The sequence below is a fragment of the Schistocerca cancellata genome, chromosome 3 (genome assembly GCF_023864275.1).
Source record: "Schistocerca cancellata isolate TAMUIC-IGC-003103 chromosome 3, iqSchCanc2.1, whole genome shotgun sequence".
Classification (NCBI taxonomy): domain Eukaryota; kingdom Metazoa; phylum Arthropoda; class Insecta; order Orthoptera; family Acrididae; genus Schistocerca; species Schistocerca cancellata.
The window spans coordinates 77246026-77267695 of record NC_064628.1 but is presented as its reverse complement, the minus strand read 5'-3'; the positions used below and the strand labels follow the sequence as shown (position 1 = coordinate 77267695).

General features: G+C 47.2%; 1 protein-coding gene across 1 annotated transcript in view; it reads left to right on the top strand.

The window, feature by feature from the left end:
- The window catches only part of LOC126176123 (ice-structuring glycoprotein-like), a 43516-nt gene that overhangs the window by 5686 nt on the left and 16160 nt on the right, over positions 1-21670 (top strand). The window contains exon 2 of the mRNA XM_049923261.1: positions 1970-2792. Within this exon, the coding sequence (XP_049779218.1) occupies positions 1970-2792 (823 nt within the window). The remainder of the gene's footprint in view (positions 1-1969; positions 2793-21670) is intronic.

Genomic DNA, 21670 nt, shown 5'->3' with positions numbered 1-21670 from the left:
GGGGGGTGCGATGGGGAGGTTCCCTTGTTAGAAATCGTCAGCATTTAGTTTTATAGGTATGTTCACCTCCGTACTCCTCGCAGTATAAGCGCTACCCCATCAATGTGAACATCCTTTATGAGGTTTCTCCTTAAAGTGGTTAATAATGATACTATCGTCGTCTGAGTAACACCAGCCAGTATGCGCCTCCTGAAATCTCTTCACAGTAACTGTTGCGCGTCGTCAACAGCATATCGCCGTCGTTTACTAAACGATACCACGTTTCCGTCTAAATCTTGCCTCCATACTAAAGTATGCTAACACACACTAGTGTGGAACGGTGGATCAGGAGGCAGCTGCTTCGATTGCTGGCGGTGTTAGGAAAGTCCCCTGTCAAGTGCAGGAAAGACGATGACGGTTAAATCTTTTGCTTCCTTTGTCGCTCATGATTGATAATGGGACTAGGATATGTGTTGACTCCAACTTTCGTGGTTTCATAATCTTCCAAAATCACACAAATTGCGCAAACACTTATCACCTTCGTCCATAGGTAGCAGAGACGCTTTACGCTGGGGAGTGTGGACACGGGGGGAGCGAGGGGGGGGGGGGAAGAAGAATGGCCCTACTTGTTTGTTACACAGTATTCCACTAAGACATATTAAAACAGAGCTCAACCGTCGGGCTCGAACGAATGGTAATACTCATACAAATACTGGCCCTCTGGCGAAACCTTTACTTAAATGTTTCACAAGACCCACTACTGTACTTTCCTGCCTATTCCATTCGTATATAGAGCGAGAAAAAAACGGCTGACTCTGTGCCTCTGTGTGTCGTCTAATCCTTCTTATTTTAGTGCCACGATCCCTACGCGAGAATACGATTTTGCCAGCATAATTCTCACACTTCCATCTTCGAATACAGACTCTCTTAATGCGTCTAACAGAGTTTCGCAAGAACTACACCGTTTTTCTCTTTGTTACACTTTCGTATGGGCTATAACGACCTCTTACTGTCCAAGGACTGTGTCTGGGAATTCGTTCGATGCCTATTGTCAAGCCTACTTGATAGGGACTCCTAACACTGGAACAATAGGATTGATCCCAATAGTGTCTTCCATACGATTTCCTTTATAGATTCATTAAGTTTACGCAGAAACGTTCCAACAAATGTGCGTTCTACTCGCATTCCCTAATACTGATTTTATGTGATCTTCCCATCTCATTTTGCTTCTTAGCATTACTCACAAATACTTATACGATTTAAAGTGCTGAATATGTTTCCTACTAATTATATAATCTCATATTATCGGGTGCTCTTTCTGTTTTGGTACGCATGATCTCGAATTTATCCACATTTAAACAGACTTACGATTCATAGCACCCTGAAATCCTTCACGATCATCGAACGACGATATTTTACTATAGACAACAGTGTCACCGTGAGCAGTCCCACATTTATCATAGTCTTTGAGATTAATTCGAAGTAAGGGCGTATTGTTAATACTTGGTAGCAGCCTGTACCATAATGAATAGAGGAATCTCTCCAAATAAAATCTTCTTAGCTCAGAATTTTTTTTCATTCAGTAGCTGGGTGTTCCTCAGGATCTTCTACATTTCAGATGCATGAACACTGTTCCTCTGCGGAAAGTCACAACAGTTCATATGGTTCAAATGACTCTGAGCAGTATGGGACTTAACTTCTAAGGTCATCAGTCCCCTAGAACTTAGAACTACTTAAACCTAACTAACCCAATGACATCACACACATCCGTGCCGGAGGCAGGAATCGAACCTGCGACCATAGCGGTCGCGCGGTTCCCGACTGTAGCGCCACCCTGGCCTGTTCACAACAGTACGAACTGAAATGATAACTGCTGAAGAAGAGAAACCGCGTTACAAAAGGCTATGTAGAGGTGCAGTAGGGCAGCCTATTGTTAGGACGTGAAGTGTGGACCTATCGTTTGTTGTGACCGTGAATTTTTCCGCCGCAGGTTGTCGTGAGCGCCCTCCTGGCTACGGCCGCTGCCCGCCCGGGCTTCCTGCACGGCGGTCTGAACGGCGTGACGCACATCGCCGCCGCCCCCGCCATTTCCTACGCCGCCGCCGCCCCCGCGGCAGTCACCTACTCGGCCGCCGCCCCCGCGCACATCTCGTACGCCGCCGCCCCCGCCGCCGTCGTCGCGCCCGTCTCCGTGTCGTCGCAGTACCACGCCCAGGACGAGCTGGGCCAGTACAGCTACGGCTACAGCGGCGCCCTGTCCGCCAAGTCTGAGGCCCGCGCCTTCGACGGCTCCGTCGCCGGCGGCTACTCCTACGTGGACGCCAACGGCGTCGTCCAGAGCGCCCACTACGTCGCCGACCCCGTCAACGGCTTCCGCGTCGCCGCCACCAACCTGCCCGTGGCCCCCGCCGCCCCCGAGGCCCCCGCCGTCGAGGCCCCCAAGCCCGTCGAAGACACCCCCGAGGTCGCCGAGGCTAAGGCCGCCCACGCCGCCGCCGTCGCAGAGGCCGCCGCCCGCGCCGCCGCCGCCCCCGAGGAGCCCGAGCCCGCTCCCGTTCCCGCAGCCGTCGCCGTGGCCGCCCCCGCCCCGGCCGTCGCTGTGGCTGCCCCCGCTGTCGCCTACTCTGCCCCCGCGGCCCTGGCCTACTCCGCCCCCGCCGTGGTGGCCGTGTCTCCCGCCAGGTCGTTCGCCTACCACACGGTGGCTGCCGCCCCCCTGACGTACGCTGCTCACGCCCCAGTCGTGCTGGCCTCAGAAGGCCTGTCCGCCGAAGCCATCGCACACCTCCGAGCCAAGGCCGCCCTCCTGGGTTGAACTGGTTCAGCCCCAAGGATGGGCAACCATCACTAGCAACTCACCTGTCCTATCTTGTACATACACTTTTTTAATAAAAAATGATGGCATCTTAAATATAGTTTTATTTCACATTACATTTTATACTTCCCATTTCCTATACGAGATTGTTCATAAGGACCTCCTGGATGTTTTCATTGCGTTTTATTGGCAGGACGAATCATGTTCGGGGCAATGGATTTCTTCTCTGCTCCGATTCTCTTAGTGCCTTACAATCACTGCAAAATTTGTATCCAACTGAAGAGATGGTCCAGCTGATATACAGGGTGTTACAAAAAGGTACGGCCAAACTTTCAGGAAACATTCCTCACACACAAATAAAGAAAAGATGTTATGTGGACATGTGTCCGGAAACGCTTAATTTCCATGTTAGAACTCATTTTAGTTTCGTCAGTATGTACTGTACTTCCTCGATTCACTGCCAGTTGGCCCAATTGAAGGAAGGTAATGTTGACTTCGGTGCTTGTGTTGACATGCGACTCATTGCTCTACAGTTCATGCACGATGGAGCTCCTGCACATTTCAGTCGAAGTGTTCGTACGCTTCTCAACAACAGATTCGACAACCGATGGATTGGTAGAGGCGGTCCAATTCCATGGCCTACACGCTCTCCTGACCTCAACCCTCTTGACTTTCATTTATGGGGGCATTTGAAAGCTCTTGTCTACGCAACCCCGGTAGCAAATTTAGAGACTCTTCGTCCTCGTATTGTTGACGGCTGTGATTCAATACGCCATTCTCCAGGGCTGCATCAGCGCATCAGGGATTCCATGCGACGGAGGGTGGATGCATGTATCCTCGCTAACGGAGGATATTTTGAACATTTCCTGTAACAAAGTGTTTGAAGTCACGCTGGTACGTTCTGTTGCTGTGTGTTTACATTCCATGATTAATGTGATTTGAAGAGAAGTAATAAAATGAGCTCTAACGTGGAAAGTAAGCGTACCCGGACACATGTCCACATAACATATTTTCTTTCTTTGTGTGTGAGGAATGTTTCCTGAAAGTTTGGCCGTACCTTTTTGTAACACCCAGTATGACCAGCTGTACTTTCTCCAACGGCGGGGTAAGGAGGTGTCCTTCTCCTGGGTGCCTGGTCATGTAGGAATATGGGGCAATGAACAGGCCGATCGGGCTGCCAAGGAGGCCTGCAGAGAGCAGGATGTGGTCCAGTGTCCTATTCCCTTGCAGTCTGTCATCTCTGCACTCCACAGGAAGTCATGGAGTTGTGGGAGGAAGAATGGCTGGCGGTGACGGCCAATAAACTGCGGTTGGTCAAGTCAACAACTCGGCCGTGGCGTTCCTCCTGTCGGTTGCTCAGGCGGGAAGAAGTGACCCTCACACGTCTTCGGATCGGGCACTGTCCTCTCACACATAGCTTTTTATTACGGCGGGAGGATCTTTCGTTTTGTGATGCTTGTGGTGTGCATATCTCTGTCCGGCACATTTAAACAAGTTGCATTTTATACCGTGGTGCAAGGGCAGAAGCACAAGTTGATGGGGATCTGCCTTGTGTTTTAGCAAACGACGAGACGTGCGTGTCTAGGGTTTTAAAGTTTTGTGATGTGTCTGGACTCTGGCCTAAACTTTTAGGATGGAGGTTTTAGGGTATTGCAGAGTGGCTGACTCCTCCCTTTTTTCCTTGCTGTCAGCCAGCCACTTCCATCTGCTATATTGTTTGAGCTCCCTCGACCACTTTCTTCCTGTGTTGTCCATGTTTTACTGCTGACGATGTGCTTCGTCCCACGCTTCGGTGTGGGTAGGCACACATTTTTCAAAGCTTGTTACCAGTGTTTTATGTTCTGTTTTCTCTTACTGTTCTGAGTCCTTTCTTGACACCCGTCTCACTATGTTACTGAGCGGGCGCTGAAGACCTTGCTGTCGTGCGCCCAAAAAACCCTCTACTACTACTACCACTTCTTAGAAAATGTAACAGACCTACTAAAGAGACTGCCTACACTACGCTTGTCCGTTCTCTTTCAGAATACTGCTGCGCGGTGTGAGGGATCGTTACCAGATAGGACTGACGGAATACATCGAAAAAGTCAAAGAAAGGCAGCACGTTTTGTATTAACGCGAAATATGGGAGAGAGTGTCACAGAAATGATACAGGATTTGGGCTGGAAATCGTTAAAAGAAAGGCGTTTTTCGTTGCGACGGAATCTTCTCACGAAATTCCAATCACCAACTTTCTCCTCCGAATGCGAAAATATTTTGTTGGCACTGACCTACATACGGAGAAACGATCACCACGATAAAATAAGGGAAATCAGAGCTCGTACGGAAAGATATAGGTGTTCATTCTTTCCGCGTGCTTTACGAGATTGGAATAATAGAGAATTGTGAAGGTGGTTCGATGAACCCTCTGCCAGGCACTTAAATGTGATTTGCAGATGTAGATGTCAGAGGACAACTGCGCGAAAACTAGAAACCATAAAAATGAATCATGCCAGTGGACAGATCATCTCTCCAAATTTCGATCCGTAATACAGGTCATGGCGTAGTTGCACCTAGGGGCGGGCGAGTCAAAACGTGCAGTAAAATCACCAACTCTATACTGTCGCATTATAATAGTTCTTGACTGAAGATAGGAACCTGGTGAACAGATTTACAAATTGTCGTTACACCAGCGACGACTGCAACGAACTGAACGCATCTGCTTTTCCACCCGTGTTTATGTTTGCCGCAACACAAACGCTATTCACATTGAGCACCTCTAATGTGAGTTAAAAGTTTGGAGAGACGCCCTATCCAGTAATATGACTCGTAGTTTTAGTGCAGGTCTCTTCTGAAACCCCAGAGGTACTGGTACTTGTCAGTAACCCGTACTTTTATTTCTCTATCTTGACAAGATTATGACCACATCCAACCAGATACTCAGTACATCAGTACTTTAATATGCTATTTACCGTCCAATGCAAATCTGGCTGAAGTGGCACTGTTGTAAGAAACTCCACGTGCTTTCAGGGCAGCAGTTTACACTCCATTCAGATGTAAATTTTTGATGGCTTCTTTAATTACGTAAAAAAGTCCTCTACAGTTTCTTGTAAAAGGGCATGGCTGATGTCATTTCTCATCCTTCGATAATCCGAGCATGTACCTATAATGCCTTGATTTGCGATAGTACGTTGAACCCTAAAATTGCTTCTATTTACAATGGAGTTTTTATTTTGTCTTACATATTACGTTCAAAAACAGTAATAACGCAAGAATTCATAGCTGCAGGAAATTCAGCATTAGTAAGTAAATCTTAATCTTTAACTGAGACGAAGAAAACTACAAAAAAATTGCATACGTTGATAGTTTTATACCTGTGGTCATGGTGAGAATGAAAATAACAGAAACAGATAGAAGAGGTTAATCTTTTGCGGCTGCCTGCGCACAATCAGATAATTTTTTTAAATGACAGCATGGTCGCCTTTGATTGTAAAAACTGTTTCATCATAAAATCAACTACTGCAATTTCAGTTTAGTTGGATGGAAGAGGAAGTGATCGATCAACAAGGTAGCTACAAGTATTGAATATAGGAGCAAAAATGGGATAGACTGAGAGATTGCAAAAGGAAATGAAACTGCTGGAGGAAGCAATAAGAATTTACTTACCTTTTGGACAAAATGGAATGGTCATGGCTTTATTTTCTGAGAGAGGAATTACATGGATTACATTTTCCTTAAATGAAATATTCTTGGATTTTGCGTAGACTGCAGGGTATCTTATTGCAGTGGCGGACAGCAGTAATTAAGAACGATTTTCCAAATCTTTTTGCTTTGTGGATGTGTACAGATGGGATGCTAACTGAGCCATGTCTTTTATTAGATGTAAATGAAATGTGTTCGATACATGGAGCGATGTACTGAGGGCATGCACAATATGTAGTTGGTGAAGTACACGTAGTTTGTAGTAGTCAAGCAACTTGTCTGATTGTAAAAATCATAAGTGAACGTATGAGACACTGAATAGATCAAACAGTTGAATCTACCAGACGTAACGTAGTCTATTATTAATAGTTCTAACCTTCTGGACTTTTCAATTCTCAGGCCTTGTTGGTGTACCCTACAATAACGGTGATGGCTACACAAGGTTTCAAACCTAGTGGTAATGTACATGGGAATTTTACCACGGCATAGCAACAAGTGAAAGTCTTCCTGCCCGTTGCAGCATCGTTTCCTAAGATCCTGAGGTGCTCATACTGAGATGTACCCAAATTTGTTGCCTTGTTTTTAATACAGATCTGAGATGCTGTCAGTAAGGAACTCGCTACGGTCGCAGGTTCGAATCCTGCCTCGGGCATGGATGTGTGTGATGTCCTTAAGTTAGTTAGGTTTAACTAGTTCTACGTTCTAGGGGACTGATGACCTCAGAAGTTAAGTCCCATAATGCTCAGAGCCATTTTAACCAATAAGGAAGTAAGCGTTAGCGTCGGAGGTTGAAATTACGTCGGACTTCTTCATATTTAGCTTTACGCTCGGGCTCTGGATTTACCTATCCAGGGAACTGTGGCCCTTACTTACTCGTGCGATTCGTATCCTCAGCTTTGGCACTTAATTTAAACTGCAGGTCATCGATAAAGAAATGGTTTATGGAGGAGAACAAAGCCAACAGACGTCATCGAGACATAACAAAATTAGCAGACCTAAGATTGAACTCTAAGGAATTTTTACGAGAACTCGCTTTTAGGGAGATTTTATATTTCCATTCATTTTATTGTCAAATTTGACTTTAACAAATACTTTTCTGGAATCTCTAGTAATATCAAGATCGTTGCTGTAGTGTTACCTGCGGATTATTTTAGATCATCTGTTACCTCAGTTAGCATAGTATTCGTGCTATGTTGTTTGCGAAAACCAGGAAGATGGAAAATGTGTGTAAACGTTAATTTAGTTGTGTAGATATATTTCAAGTCTTTGGAGAATAAAATACTGAAAGGTACATAACTTCAGAGCATGGCACCTCTGATGGAGTAATACATCAAAAAATATTTATTCATAATAAGGTCTACGAAAATTTTCTATATGCGCAATCGTTGCAACGCAACAGTAAAACAGTGCCAACTGAAGATATGGAACGGTCGTGCTTATGCTGCATGCTCTGCATGACACTCTTGCAACACACTTGTTGTTTAATACGTGCTTTTTTGCAGAGAGTTGCATTTCTTAACAACTCGATTTGATGACGTAATCCGCTCGATACCACTTGACATTTACGATCGAGGCCACCTGACCTCCACGTTATACGTGCAAAATAAATCAAGAAATGCTGCATCTCACGAGTCGATGACGTATAGAAAAGTAATACCAGTTATAAAGCGCCACTTGCATCAGGAGAAGCAAGAGCTGTTCAAATATTTTTTGTGTTGGAATGACAGCAAATGTCACCCAAGTTTCAATTAACAGTTAGTTAACTATCTAAGGTTCACAGGAAGCACGGGAACCAAAACTATTCGCTAATGGAACGAAATACTACATAATTAACGTAATTACAATAAAAAAGTAATACTAAAACCTGAGAAAGACACAAAGTTTGTGATACAACATATTTTTAAGTTAGTTAAATCTACACTACTGGCCATTAAAATTGCTACACCACGAAGATGACGTGCTACATACGCGAAATTTAACAGACAGGAAAAAGATGCTGTGATATGCCAATGATTAGCTTTTCAGAGCATTCACACAAGGTTGGCGCCGGTGGCGACTCCTACAACGCGCTGACATGAGGAAACTTTCCAATCGATTTCTCATACACAAACTTGACCGGCGTTGCCTGGTGAAACGTTGTTGTGAAGCCTCGTGTAAGGAGCAGACATGCGTACTATAACGTCTCCGTCTTTGATAAAGGTCGGATTGTAGCCTATCGCGATTGCGGTTTATCGTATTGCGACATTGCTGCTCGCGTTGGTCGAGATCCAATGACTGTTAGCAGAATATGGAATCGTTGGGTTCAGGAGGGTAATACGAAACGCCATGCTGGATCCCAAAGGCCTCGTATCACTAGCAGTCGAGATGACAGGCATCTTATCCGCATGGCTGTAAGGGATCGTGTAGCCACGTCTCGATCTCTGAGACAACAGATGGGGACATTTGCAAGACAACAACCGTCTGCACGAACAGTTCGACGACGTTTGCAGCAGAATGGACTATCAGCTCGGAGATCATGGCTGCGGTTACCCTTGACGCTGCATCACAGACAGGAGCGCCTGCGATGGTGTACTCAACTACGATCCCTGCGAAACCCTACATTTCAGCGGAATAATGCACGACCGCATGTGGCAGGTCCTGTACGGGCCTTTCTGGATACAGAAAACGTTCGACTGCTGCCCTGGCCAGCACATTCTCCAGATCTCTCATCAACTGAAAACGTCTGATCAGTGGTGGCCGAGCAACTGGCTCGTCACAATACGCCAGTCACTACTCTTGATGAACTCTGGTATCGTGTTGAAGCTGCATGGGCAGCTGTACCTATACACGCCATCCAAGCTCTGTTTGACTCAATGCCCAGGCGTATCAAGGCCGTTATTACGGCCAGAGGTGGTTGTTCTGGGTACTGATTTCTCAGGATCTATGCACCCAAACTGCGTGAAAATGTAATCACATGTCAGTTCTAGTATAATATATGATTCTTGAGTTTCTCCCGGCGTATTTGATAATCAAAATATCCACGGGTATGCTGCCGGTCTATAGTGTCCAACGGGCACAATATTTCGGCGATCAAACATGTCGCCATCATCAGGTGAACTGACGGACTGAGCTCCTGTGAACGTGCCGGCACGGAGATCCGTACGCTATGGCTGCTCAGAGGGAACTGGGTTCGGTCGCGGCGGCGGCCGATTTAAATACCCTCCGCCCGCGGCGCGCTCCCTCCGCCGTCCGCGCCCAGCGCCACGGTCGCGCGGTGGAACAGATTGCGACGGCGTCTGAGATGACGTCGGTGTGATGGCTCTGTCCGCCGTGGTCGTCACAACTATACGTCTGCTCGATTTACTCTTGATCAACCCGATCGCTGGTTCCCAAGCCTTGCTAAGATTATAGCCACAGTCCCGGTTTATGAGGTCGTCATTGGTGCGAATTTCGATGGCCTCTCTAACAACGCTGTCCCAGTATCTCGACGTCTGTACCAGAATCCTCGTGCGGTCATACTCCATGGCGTGATTTTCCGACAAACAATGTTCAGCGACCGCCGACTTGCTCGGATACATCAGTCGAGTGTGCCTCTGGTGTTCACGGCATCGATCCTCGACGGTACGCATCGTCTGACCAATATACGACTTGCCACATTGACACGGAATCTGGTACACGCCGGCCTTCCTCAAACCGAGGTCATCTTTGGCGCTCCCCACTAGTGCACGAGTTTTATTTGGAGGACAAAACACAGTTCCGACCCGGTGTTTCTTCAGAATGCGGGCGATTTTCCCCGAGAGTGCGCCTGTGTATGGAATAAATGCAGTGCCTACCTCCTCCCTCGTGACTTCATCCATCTCAACAGGTTGTGCTGCAGTGGTTGGGCGGAGAGCACGTTGAATCTGCCACTCTGAGTACCCATTTTTTCGAAATACAGTTCTCAGATGTTCCAATTCCTGGGGTAGACTCTCTGCGTCAGAGATAGTGCGCGCCCTATGTACTAGAGTTTTAAGTACCCCATTCCTCTGTGAAGGGTGGTGGCAGCTGTCTGCATGCAAATACAGATCAGTGTGCGTAGCCTTCCGATACACCCCATGACCTAGGGTGCCGTCAGCCCTTCTCTTGACCAAGACGTCAAGGAAAGGTAATTTACCCTCCGTTTCAGTCTCCATAGTGAATTTGATGTTGGGGTGTATGGAGTTTAGATGTGTAAGGAAGTCAAGGAGTTTATCCATACCATGTGGCCAGATGACGAACGTGTCGTCCACGTAACGGAAAAAGCAAGTAGGTTTCCATACGGATGACGACAGGGGTTCCTCCTCGAAGTTCTCCATGTACAAATTCGCTACCACCGGTGAGAGTGGGCTACCCATGGCGACTCCCTCCGTTTGCTCGTAGTATTCTCCATTAAAAAGAAAATACGTGGAAGTCAAGACATGCCTAAAAAGTTCAGTGGTCTTCTCATCAAACTTCTGACTAATCAATTCTAGTGACTCTCGCAGGGGTACCCTCGTAAACAAGGAAACGACATCAAAACTCACCATGATATCTGACTCATCCAACCTGAAGCTATCAAGGCGTTTAACAAAATCCACGGAATTACGGATGTGATGAGGGCATTTACCCACATAAGGACTTAATATTCCCGTCAGGTATTTGGCCAACAAATATGTAGGTGCCCTGATGTTGCTGACAATGGGGCGTAATGGTACCCCCTCTTTGTGAACCTTCGGGAGTCCATATAGTCTAGGCGGTACCGGACCTTGGGGTAACAATTTCTTAGCGTCACCCTCCGGTAAATCTGCGTCTTTGAGAAGCGCCCTCGTCTTGTTCTCCACCTTCTTTGTAGGGTCAACGCTGATCTTCCGGTAGGAATCGTCATTTAGCAGGCTCTGCATCTTATCAGTGTAGTCCTTATGGGAGACAACAACTGTAGCATTGCCTTTGTCAGCTGGTAAGACAACAATTTCAGAGCGCTCCCTCAGATCACGAATGGCCGCCCTCTCTTTACTGCTGATATTTGACTTCATCGGCTTGGATTTCGTCAACGCACGACAAGTTTCACGACGTATTTCCTCGGCTGATTCTGGCGGAAGTCGAGCTGCAACCTGTTCAACAGCACTAACAATTTCTGCGACCGGAGTGAAACGGAGGGTAAATTACCTTTCCTTGACGTCTTGGTCAAGAGAAGGGCTGACGGCACCCTAGGTCATGGGGTGTATCGGAAGGCTACGCACACTGATCTGTATTTGCATGCAGACAGCTGCCACCACCCTTCACAGAGGAATGGGGTACTTAAAACTCTAGTACATAGGGCGCGCACTATCTCTGACGCAGAGAGTCTACCCCAGGAATTGGAACATCTGAGAACTGTATTTCGAAAAAATGGGTACTCAGAGTGGCAGATTCAACGTGCTCTCCGCCCAACCACTGCAGCACAACCTGTTGAGATGGATGAAGTCACGAGGGAGGAGGTAGGCACTGCATTTATTCCATACACAGGCGCACTCTCGGGGAAAATCGCCCGCATTCTGAAGAAACACCGGGTCGGAACTGTGTTTTGTCCTCCAAATAAAACTCGTGCACTAGTGGGGAGCGCCAAAGATGACCTCGGTTTGAGGAAGGCCGGCGTGTACCAGATTCCGTGTCAATGTGGCAAGTCGTATATTGGTCAGACGATGCGTACCGTCGAGGATCGATGCCGTGAACACCAGAGGCACACTCGACTGATGTATCCGAGCAAGTCGGCGGTCGCTGAACATTGTTTGTCGGAAAATCACGCTATGGAGTATGACCGCACGAGGATTCTGGTACAGACGTCGAGATACTGGGACAGCGTTGTTAGAGAGGCCATCGAAATTCGCACCAATGACGACCTCATAAACCGGGACTGTGGCTATAATCTTAGCAAGGCTTGGGAACCAGCGATCGGGTTGATCAAGAGTAAATCGAGCAGACGTATAGTTGTGACGACCACGGCGGACAGAGCCATCACACCGACGTCATCTCAGACGCCGTCGCAATCTGTTCCACCGCGCGACCGTGGCGCTGGGCGCGGACGGCGGAGGGAGCGCGCCGCGGGCGGAGGGTATTTAAATCGGCCGCCGCCGCGACCGAACCCAGTTCCCTCTGAGCAGCCATAGCGTACGGATCTCCGTGCCGGCACGTTCACAGGAGCTCAGTCCGTCAGTTCACCTGATGATGGCGACATGTTTGATCGCCGAAATATTGTGCCCGTTGGACACTATAGACCGGCAGCATACCCGTGGATATTTTGATTAGTATAATATAGTTGTCAAATGAATACCCGTTTACCATGTCATTTCTTCTTGGTGTAGCAATTTTAATGGCCGGCAGTGTGTGCCCCCGAAACCATTTTTAACGATTTCTGTCGAAGTTATGTCGAGTCACTTTACAGAGTACCCACATATGATTTGAATTTTTAATGGTCAGGATGCATGCAGCCATTTACCGAATGCAAAATTTAATACCAGAAATGACGATGTCTTTAACCTTTCTTGTGTTATTTGTGAAATATATTTAAATTACTGAAGAAGAGTGAACATTAAGCCCTAAAGTTAAACACTCTCTTAAAAACGACAACGAAGGTGTATAATGACGTAATACTAAATTTCGCTTTTACGATAGTTTTGTGCCAGGAAGTGAATGCGCTATACCTTGCTGGATTTGAATGACAATCCGCTCTCAATAAACCTAGAGCTCATACTCTAACTACCCCGTTCATATTCTGCTCTACATTCGCTGCTACTTTTCTTCGTAATTCATCCATATGATAGGATGAGCTGTGCAAATGAAATATTTTCGAATTAGATTGGAAATTTAATTTGCTAACTCACCCTTGCTCCCCTGCATCTGTATAAAGGCATCTGTTTGGCCTTGCTGCCGCGACCTACAGAACAGTGTAAGGTCGGCAGACGGCTGGGCACCTTACCTGTCGCGTTCTCGTAAGTCAGCCGGCAGAGCGGGTTCAGCGCTGACTCAGCGGCGCATCCTCGCCTGGAGAGACCGCGTGCGGCCGCGTGGAGGCCACGGCCACGGCTGTTGCTCTTCCTCTCACCTGCTGACCCCGCGCACAGCCAGGCCGTTCACGGGCAGTACACCCACGTGCTTCAGCACGAGGAAGCGAGAACTCACACAGCACCAGCTCCACGCTCATAAATATCATTACTACCTACATCCCAACCTAATAACTACACTCCTGGAAATGGAAAAAAGAACACATTGACACCGGTGTGTCAATTCCCACCATACTTGCTCCGGACACTGCGAGAGGGCTGTACAAGCAATGATCACACGCACGGCACAGCGGACACACCAGGAACCGCGGTGTTAGCCGTCGAATGGCGCTAGCTGCGCAGCATTTGTGCACTGCCGCCGTCAGTGTCAGCCAGTTTGCCGTGGCATACGGAGCTCCATCGCAGTCTTTAACACTGGTAGCATGCCGCGACAGCGTGGACGTGAACCGTATGTGCAGCTGACGGACTTTGAGCGAGGGCGTATAGTGGGCATGCGGGAGGCCGGGTGGACGTACCGCCGAATTGCTCAACACGTGGGGCGTGAGGTCTCCACAGTACATCGATGTTGTCGCCAGTGGTCGGCGGAAGGTGCACGTGCCCGTCGACCTGGGACCGGACCGCAGCGACGCACGGATGCACGCCAAGACCGTAGGATCCTACGCAGTGCCGTAGGGGACCGCACCGCCACTTCCCAGCAAATTAGGGACACTGTTGCTCCTGGGGTATCGGCGAGGACCATTCGCAACCGTCTCCATGAAGCTGGGCTACGGTCCCGCACACCGTTAGGCCGTCTTCCGCTCACGCCCCAACATCGTGCAGCCCGCCTCCAGTGGTGTCGCGACAGGCGTCAATGGAGGGACGAATGGAGACGTGTCGTCTTCAGCGATGAGAGTCGCTTCTGCCTTGGTGCCAATGATGGTCGTATGCGTGTTTGGCGCCGTGCAGGTGAGCGCCACAATCCGGACTGCATACGACCGAGGCACACAGGGCCAACACCCGGCATCATGGTGTGGGGAGCGATCTCGTACACTGACCGTACACCACTGGTGATCGTCGAGGGGACACTGAATAGTGCACGGTACATCCAAACCGTCATCGAACCCATCGTTCTACCATTCCTAGGCCGGCAAGGGAACTTGCTGTTCCAACAGGACAATGCACGTCCGCATGTATCCCGTGCCACCCAACGTGCTCTAGAAGGTGTAAGTCAACTACCCTGGCCAGCAAGATCTCCGGATCTGTCCCCCATTGAGCATGTTTGGGACTGGATGAAGCGTCGTCTCACGCGGTCTGCACGTCTAGCACGAACGCTGGTCCAACTGAGGCGCCAGGTGGAAATGGCATGGCAAGCCGTTCCACAGGACTACATCCAGCATCTCTACGATCGTCTCCATGGGAGAATAGCAGCCTGCATTGCTGCGAAAGGTGGATATACACTGTACTAGTGCCGACATTGTGCATGCTCTGTTGCCTGTGTCTATGTGCCTGTGGTTCTGTCAGTGTGATCATGTGATGTATCTGACCCCAGGAATGTGTCAATAAAGTTTCCCCTTCCTGGGACAATGAATTCACGGTGTTCTTATTTCAATTTCCAGGAGTGTAGATTAGCCCGGATTTTATGTAATGACGTATTCTGTTCCTTTACGCGTAGTCACTAGAAAAACTAAAATGACGGCGAATTACACTGAAAGGACACTTATTTCAATGTTGTTAATTACATTTTATCACATATTTCGGGGCATAATACACTACTACTACACCAATAAGAAATGCAGATAATAAACGGGTATTCATTGGACAAATATATTATACTAGAACTGACATGTGATTACATTTTCACGCAATTTGGGTGCATAGATCCGTAATAACGGCCTTCATACGCCTGGGGGTTGAGATAAACAGACCTTGGATGGCATGTGCAGGTACAGCTGTCCATGCAGCTTCAACGCGATACCACAGTTCATCAAGAGTAGTGACTGGCGTATTGTGACGAGCCAGTTGCTCGGCCAGCGTTGACCAGACGTTTTCAACTGGTGAGAGATCTGGAGAATGTGCTGGTCAGGGCAGCAGTCTAACAGTTTCTGTATCCAGAAAGGTCCGTACAGGACCTATAACATGCGGCACTGCAAAAGGTAGGGTTTCGCAGGGATCTAATGAAGGGTAGAGCCACGGGTCGTAACACATCTGAAATGTAGCGTCCACTGTCCAAAGTGCCGTCAAGGCGAACAAGAGGTGACCAATGGCTCCCCATACCATCACGCCGGGTGATACGCCAGTATGGCGATGACGAACACACGCTTCCAATGTGCGTTCACCGCGATGTCGCCAACACGGATGCGACCATCATGATGCTGTAAACAGAACCTGGATTCATCCGAAAAAATGACGTTTTGCCATTCGTGCACCCAGGTTCGTCACTGAGTACACCATCGCAGGCGCTCCTGTCTGTGATGCAGCGTCTACATCTACATTTATACTCCGCAAGCCACCCAACGGTGTGTGGTGATTGTACTTTGTATTTTCATAAATAAAGTGATCTGTAGCGTAGCTGAAAACTGGACAAGGGTACATCTAGAATCTGTCGGCATAGAGTTGGTAACAGCATGTCACGTCAGCTCTCTGAGCGCTTGACCTTTGACCCCGGCCGATAAGGCCGGCTGACGCAATCGTGGCAGCGCGCCAGCAGATACGAGGGTAACCGCAGCCATGGTCTCCGAGCTGCAAACGTCGTCGTACAGATGGTTGTTGTCTTGCCAACGTCCCCACATGTTGACTCGGGGATCGAGACGTTGTTGCACTATCCGTTACAGGCATGCGGATAAGATGCGTGTCATCTCGACTGCTAGTGATACGAGGCCGTTGGGATCCAGCACGGCGCACGGTATTACCCTCCTGAACCCAACGATTCCATATTCTGCCAACAGTCATTGGATCTCGACCAACGCGAGCAGCAATGTCGCGATACGATAAACCACAATCGCTATAGGCTACAATCCGACCTTTATCAAAGTCAGAACCGTAATGGTACGCATTTCTCCTCCTTACACGAGGCATCACAACAACGTTTCACAAGGAAACACCGGTCAGTTGCTGTTTGTGTATGAGAAATCGGTTTGAAACTTTCCTCATGTCAGCACGCTGTAGGTGTCGCCACCGGTGCCAACCTTGTGTGAATGCTCTGAAAAAGCTAATCATTTGCATATCACAGCAGCTTCTTTCTGTCGGTTAAATTTCGCGTCTGTAGCACGACATCTTCGTGGTGTAGCAATTTTAATGTGCCAGTAATGTACGACGTCTGTTCAAAAAATTGTATAACATTCGTTATTTCGCGCCAATAGTGTGTTGGAGCGAAATGCAGTTGGTATCCCTGCACATGACTGTGCTTATGTCTAACTGACGGAAGTCTGTTAGTTATTGTTCAGTACTGTACTGAATAGAACGTTGAGTTGCACAATTTGCGGATTTCGAGATGGCAGAGTTAAAGGAACAACGCGTATGCATAAAATTTTGCGTGAAATTTAAGAAAATGATGCAGGAAGCCTACGGTGATGCGTGCTTAAGCCGTACTCGGTGTTACAAGTGGTTCAGGCGGTTTAAAAATGGCCGGATGGAAGTTAAAGAAGACTGTCGCCCTTCGACGTCTACTGACGACGTTCATATCAGGAACACGCGCGCCAATCGAAGACTGACTGTCCGAGAGACTGCAGAAGAATGCAACATTTCAGCTGGATCCTGTCATGAAATACTGACACAGCATCTTGGAATGCATCGTGATGCCGCCAAATTCGTCTCACAGCTCATGAATCATGACCAGAAAGACCTTCACCTCGCAATCTGTGATGAGCTTTTGGATCGCGCAAATGAGAAAGAGATATTCCTTAAAAGAATCATAACAGGTGATGAGACGTAGATCTACGGTTATGATGTTGAGACCAAGGGTCAGTTTCCACAATGGGTAGGGAAACATTCTCCAAGACCAAAAAAAAGCTCGTCATGTCAGGTTAAATGTCAAAGACATGCTGATATTTTTCTTTGACTTTGAAGGATTAGTTCATCATGAAAGCGTACCACGGAGACAAAGTGTTAATCGATGGTACTATCAAGACGTGTTGCGATGTCTGCGAGAAAATGTGAGAAGGAAACGGCCTGAAATCTGGCGAAACAATTACATGGCTCTTGCATCATGATAACGTATCCACACATTCATCCCTATTGGTGCGCGACTGTTGCACAAAAAGCGAAATCACTATGCTGCCTCATCCTCTTTAGTCTGCAGACCCCAGAGGACTTTTATTTCCAAAGTTTCAAACTCCGTTGAGAAACGAAAACTTGCAACGATAGACAAGATACAAGAGAATACGTAGACGTCGCTTCGCACGATCCAGCGAGAGGCATACCAAGATGCTTCCCGCAGTGGAAACGGTGTTGGGAACGGTGTGTCAGTTGTGAAGCAGAGTATTTCGAAGGAGACGTATAAGGTAAGCGCAGAAATATTTTGTGGACAAAGTTCGGGAATTTTCTGAACAGACCTTGTACATATTTCACACTACGCGAATTACATCATTTTACATACTTAATATTATTGTGTAAATATTATAGGGTTTCTTATATCCATATATTTTTGTTGCATAGCAAAAAAGGAAAAATTAAGTTTTATTATTGTGCGTCTCATACTGTCGTCAGTCGCTATAGACTCAAAGCTAAACTCTACATGTTCAATGTGGACAACAATGACTGGTATTAAACGCTTTCCTTTCTTGTTCTCAGACGCTTCACAATGTGTAATAGTCAATTGCATTTAAGTCAGTCTCGGCGCCGATTGCGTCTTCATTGTCATCGAAGCTGAAAATATGTATTTCTGTTGCCAGTGCTTTGAGTCATCGACCACACTGCCTACATCATCTAACAGAGAATTTTACAAAGAACTGTGTTTTGAATTGGTTGCTGGAAACGCAACATAGAACAAACTTCTTACATAAAAACTGCACCTGCAACACTCCCGACGAGCCAACTCTCAAAAAGAATTACCTGGTTCTCCTGTGTAGACATATTCGGAAAAATCAGAGCTGACATTTGAGAATCATCTATATGGATTTCTGCAGATAAGACGACGCATGCTGTGTGCCGTTTCATCGCTAATCTGACTGCGGGCCAATTGGACTCTGAGGGTGCGTCTGATCCCTATTTAATCCAATGTAAACCTCTGGAGGCACCAAACAGTTCAACAATCTAGATTAAGACAGAAGGGAATTACAGACATTGGATGCAAGTGGACGTTGATGCAAATCATTGGGGAAAGTTGAAAATTTGTGCCGGACCTGGATTCGAAACCGGGCATCTGTAATCCCCTTGTGTCGTATTTCAAAATGGCTGCTGGATCAAAACATGGTGTTTGTTCTTTCAAACATGTCCGAAAGAACAGACATAAGGTATTTCATCCAATTGTGCGTGTTACATGTACGGCTCATGGACTGCAGCGAGTGCCAGAGACAGTTAGACATCAATTCCCAGAAATAAGTACACTGATATCAGCAACGAAGAAGGATTTCTTGAATTGCCCTTATCGTGTACAATACTACAAGTAGCGGCTATCTGGCGAACCTCTGCTTCGAGAGCCAGTGGTAGCAAGATGGGCAACATGGACTAAAGCTGTGATATTCTACAGTAAGCACTTTGAAGCTGTGAAGTCTGTGATGGAAGACTTTTCTTCATATCCTACAGTGCGTGCGAGTGAATCCTTGCCAGCATTTAACAGCTGTAAAGTGGTCAATTCAGTATCATACGTCGCAAGTCACTTCAGCTGGCTTTCCTACTCCACTAAGAAACTGAAGGCTTCATGTATGCCTGAGCAAGAATCCATGAGAATAATGAAAGATACAGTTGGGTAGGTCAGTGTTGTTGTAGGTGAAGTGGGTGGCGAAGTTTCCAATAAACTACACCCTACGCTGGATATAATGCTTGGATACTCATATTCTGTTATTTTGTCCCGCTTATTTAATGGTGAAGTTGTAGAACCCCTGAGAGAATTATTTCTAGAATAATTACTCTGTATAAATACGTACCGTTGACTTTTTGCGAAGTTGTGCGTTCTTTCCGGATTTATCAAACTATATTGTCAGACAGAAGACTATGCAAAGCAAAAGAACATATAGAAACATGTATTATAATCAGTGAAGCATCCCGTTCCAGTGGGACTCAGATGCTTGAATAGGAGTTCCCACTAACTGTAATATTTCGCTAGCTATTTTCAAGCAATAAAATAATTTTGGATTTTACTTATAATTGCATCATTACATATTATTTACATATTTCACCAATTTTGGTTAAATATTTATGTGCACATTACTTAATTTGGTGTTACATAGAAACCGGGCTCTACTTACAACGAAATGTATTTATGTTGTGTACAGTGGTGTTCGGTTTGTAGAGATCACGAGTGGAGAGAATGTTTGCTCATTGTGGAGCAACTACTTCCATTTCTGTGGGCGGATGGTCGGGGGTCACTATATTATCGCCTTAGTTTGAGTTAGAGTGTGGATACAAAAGCTAGACTTTATTTAGATTGAGAATATTTTCTTTCCTTCTCAAGTTGTATGGAACAGTCTTAGTGAAAGGCACTTACTCACGAAGCTAGTCGCTACATATATAACTCTGCGACTAATGCAAAAATATGGAAGGTAATATTTGTGCCAGAATGTTAAAGTAAGTAACACGACACAGGAAAAGCCTCTAAGTGCAGCGAGGAACGCTTGTACAGAAAAAACATGGATGGTGCCACACTGCAGGTTCGGTATATAACACTGTAACATTTTTGGGTCTTGAACCTACATCTTTATTACCTGGTATTCTAACACCGAAAATGCAGGATGCATGGCACCTGCTTCCGATATATAACATTTTTTTTGAATTGTATGTAAATATTTGTAATTTAAATGCTTTCTTTTAATACGTAAGAATATTGTTGCACTGTATGTGTACATTTAGGTAGAAGTCTGTTGATGTTTCATTGCATTTATCTGTGTTTTACTGTGAAACTTACAAGCTCTGGGAAAAAGCGAAAGGAATTTTTATTTGTATCGTCTAGCAACGATAATAGCAGTGCTTGTACGTTGTAAAATCTTTGGTAGGGGTTGTTGCGCAGAGTGCGCAGAGAGAGAGGGAGACGGGTTCCAGCGCTTGCAGTGTGGGGAAGTGTGGTGTTAACGCTCTCGCAGAAGAAGGTACCATTTCGGCGGCATCATGTACGTGCGCCGGCCAGATGTCTAGACCAGGAGTATGGACAGTGGACGGGCGGAAGAGGCTGTATTAATTACGATTGTCCGTTCCTATAATTCGCCGTGGCTCCACAAGATGCTACCGTCTTCAACAACAGCAGCAATTCCAGCAACACAGTTTCATCGACGGCTCCGTGTTTCGTCGTATGCACAGCACTGAAGTGAGACTGTTCATTGGTAGAAAGTATTAACGACTAACCCAGCAGCACAACTGAACGTGATTTCATTGACAAGATGTACTTAAATAATACACTCCTGGAAATGGAAAAAAGAACATATTGACACCGGTGTGTCAGACCCACCATACTTGCTCCGGACACTGCGAGAGGGCTGTACAAGCAATGATCACACGCACGGCACAGCGGACACACCAGGAACCGCGGTGTTAGCCGTCGAATGGCGCTAGCTGCGCAGCATTTGTGCACCGCCGCCGTCAGTGTCAGCCAGTTTGCCGTGGCATACGGAGCTCCAACGCAGTCTCTAACACTGGTAGCATGCCGCGACAGCGTGGACGTGAACCGTATGTGCAGTTGACGGACTTTGAGCGAGGGCGTATAGTGGGCATGCGGGAGGCCGGGTGGACGTACCGCCGAATTGCTCAACACGTGGGGCGTGAGGTCTCCACAGTACATCGATGTTGTCGCCAGTGGTCGGCGGAAGGTGCACGTGCCCGTCGACCTGGGACCGGACCGCAGCGACGCACGGATGCACGCCAAGACCGTAGGATCCCACGCAGTGCCGTAGGGGACCGCACCGCCACTTCCCAGCAAATTAGGGACACTGTTGCTCCTGGGGTATCGGCGAGGACCATTCGCAACCGTCTCCATGAAGCTGAGCTACGGTCCCGCACACCGTTAGGCCGTCTTCCGCTCACGCCCCAACATCGTGCAGCCCGCCTCCAGTGGTGT